The sequence below is a fragment of the Lathyrus oleraceus genome, chromosome 4 (genome assembly GCF_024323335.1).
Source record: "Lathyrus oleraceus cultivar Zhongwan6 chromosome 4, CAAS_Psat_ZW6_1.0, whole genome shotgun sequence".
NCBI lineage: Eukaryota > Viridiplantae > Streptophyta > Magnoliopsida > Fabales > Fabaceae > Lathyrus > Lathyrus oleraceus.
Window position 1 is genome coordinate 132,854,971 of NC_066582.1, and position 3,136 is coordinate 132,858,106.

General features: G+C 38.6%; 1 protein-coding gene across 1 annotated transcript; it reads right to left on the reverse strand.

The window, feature by feature from the left end:
• Positions 1 to 394: 394 nt before the first annotated feature.
• LOC127136385 (uncharacterized) lies at positions 395 to 2,129 on the reverse strand. Its single transcript, XM_051062944.1, has 5 exons — positions 1,948 to 2,129; positions 1,670 to 1,738; positions 1,189 to 1,477; positions 658 to 966; positions 395 to 604 (listed from the first exon to the last, which is right to left on the reverse strand). The coding sequence occupies exons 1-5, from the start codon at positions 2,127 to 2,129 to the stop codon at positions 395 to 397; spliced, it is 1,059 nt and encodes a 352-aa protein (XP_050918901.1).
• Between the last annotated feature and the right edge of the window lie 1,007 nt (positions 2,130 to 3,136).

Consider the following 3,136-nt stretch of genomic DNA (forward strand, 5'->3'; position numbering starts at 1 on the left):
ATATTTTTGGCATTTTGGTTAGTAAGTAATGAAAAACAAAGTGTGATACAATCAAAAGTGTGCTTGGTGATCTCTCCTAATGCAAACCTAATGAATGAGAGGTAAGGAGGATGCCAAGGTGTGATCCAAAAGCTAATACATATGATGAGGTAGCATGAGGGATCTTATGGTCAAAATTGGGGTCTTACACATCTTCATCCTTCACTCTGATCTGGTGGTAACCTGACCTTAAATGAATTTTGATAAACACATGTCCACCCACAAACTAATCCATCAAGTCAACTATTCTCAAAAGTGGATACTTATTCTTAATCATCACTTTATTCAACTGTCGATAATCCACACACAACCTCATGCTACCGTATTTATTCTTTACCAACAACACTGGAGCTCCCTAAGGCGACACACTTGGTCTCACAAACCTCTTCTCTAGCAAATCTTCTAATTGTTTCTTCAACTTTGCTAACTCCGACGCAAACATCTTGTATGGTTCCATAGAAATAGGTATGGTACCAAGGACAAGATCAATAGAAAACTCCACCTCTCTCTCTAGTGGTACATCTGAAATATCATCTGGAAACACCTCTGGAAAATCACGCACTACCTACAATTCATCAATCATCGTCTGAGTCTTAATGTTGCGAACAACGCAAACACTTGAGCTTCCTTTTCCAAAATCTCCTTCAACTCTCTAGTAGACAAGAAACTGACTTCTTCCTCCTCACCGGGAGTAAGAAATTGCACCGACTTGTTATAACAATTGATATAAACATGATTGAACTCAAACCAGTTCATCCCCAAGATAACATAAAGATTATCCAATGGCAAGCAAATAAGATCAACACTAAAATCTTTATCAAAGATCAACACAGGATAATTCAAACAAACTGAAGTAGTAGTCACCGAACCCTTAGCAGAAGTTTCGATAACCATTTCTCCACTCATAGAATACAAAACAAGGCCTAGCTTTTTCACACAATCATAAATAATAAAATAATGAGTAGCACCAGTATTGATAATAGCAATCAAAGGTGTATTATTAATATAATATATACCTCTGATCAACCTGTCATCACTGGAACTCTGAGTTCCCTTCAGAGCGAACACTTTTCCTCTAGTTGAAGCTTGCTTAGGCTTCGAGCAATGAGTGTTGATATATCATGGTTCACCACAGTTGTAGCAAGTCACCATATTCTCTTTGCAATCAGCAACCAAATGTCCAGACTTCCCATACTTGTAACACTTCTTCACATCACTCTTGCATTCACTGACACAATGACCCAACTCATCGCACCTATAGCACTTAAGAGGAGTAGAAACACCTCCCCCACTTGGCCTCTTACCACCAACAACTCTTTGTTTACCTTTATCAGCTAGAGCATTATATGGCTTCCCACGATTCAGATTCTGCTTTCCTTTTCTCTTGCTCTGCCCCTTGTAGTGAGCCGATTGAGCCTTACTATCTTCCTCATAAATTCTACAGTTGTTCACCAGCTTTGGATACCTCCTGATCTAATGGTATCCAATCACCTGCTTAATCTCAGGATGCAAACCATTCTAGAATTTAATACACTTCAAGAACTCAGCAGTTGCCTCACTGTAATGACGGTAGAACTTATCAAGTTCCACAAATCTGGAAGCATACTAAGTAACCGACAAGTTACCCTACTTCAGCTCCAAAAACTCAATCTCCTTCTTCCCACGAACATCCTTAGGAAAGTACTTTCTCAAAAATTTCCTGTTGAACACAACCCAAGTCACAACTTCAACTGCAACATTTAACACCTGACAAATGTTGATCCAGCTAGCATATGCGTACCAAATCGCACCTTCTATGCTTCAGAGCAATCCATCACTCTGAAAACCCTCTCAATCTACCTGAGCCAAGTCTGTGCTCCATCAGGATCATACCTACCCTTAAAAGTAGGCAGATTATTCCTCTAGAACTTCCCCAAATGCCGAAACTCGTCGTTCCCACCATAATTAGGCTGATTCTGCACAACCTGAGCAACAACATGCAAAGCAGCAACAATAGCAACATCGTTTCTTCCAACCATTTTCTGTTTCACACCACCACCAACAATAATGGTTAAAGAGACAACATTGACAGTATTCAACTGCCACACCATACCGACTCAATAACTTGTCCGGACAAACCAACCTGTTCTGATACCACTATGTAACACCCTAAATTTCCCCGCGTAATTTTAAAACATTTATCAGAGTAAACAAATCAATATGCAATTTAGGACGCTACACTACAACATATAATCAACCTTCTCAATCGAAAAGACATGTAACACTTTACGGTTATAAAAGTAGTAGTAATAAACACATGCCTGAATGTTAACTTTTATTAAATCGCAGCAGAACAACAAAAACAAACAATTAACTCAACATATTTAATCATCAAAATAACATGTCATATAATAAATGTTAAAACATAAAGAAATATACGTCGTTCCAATTCCCCGGTGTTACACATCAGAGCAGACGCCGACACTAAAATAAAATGGAATACTTCATCTTCCACTCATATTTGAGCTCCTACTGTAGATTATCTGCATGTTACCCACGTGGAGGCAACATTCAAACAGAAGGGGTGAGATATCATAATTATATAAAATAAAGCATGATAGTAAGTAGGCATTAGATTATCACATGCACATCACCCATCCCACAACATAATTCCACATAATCCACACAACGGCTACTCACACACAATAGCAACATAACAACATAATCTACCATCCAACACAATAACAAATGAACCAATGTACAATGCAATGATACTCAACAACTCTACTCAATACATGTGGTACCATTACGCGAACACTCAGATTCACCACTTCGATCCTCACCTTCTAGGATCAAAGTCATCAATTCGTTACTATCACCTTCGATAACGTCTCAATGATTCCGCCACCTCAGAAATCAACTATCGGCCCAATCCACACAATGGGATTTGAGGCTCACCAACAACTGACCATTTATCTAACAACATGAATGCATGTGTCATATAATACATGCAACAACAATATCATGCACAATGACTCACCTCCATAGTCAATGTACACCGCCAATACTGGTCATCACACATCAAACACATGTTATATATCTCAACAACATCAACATA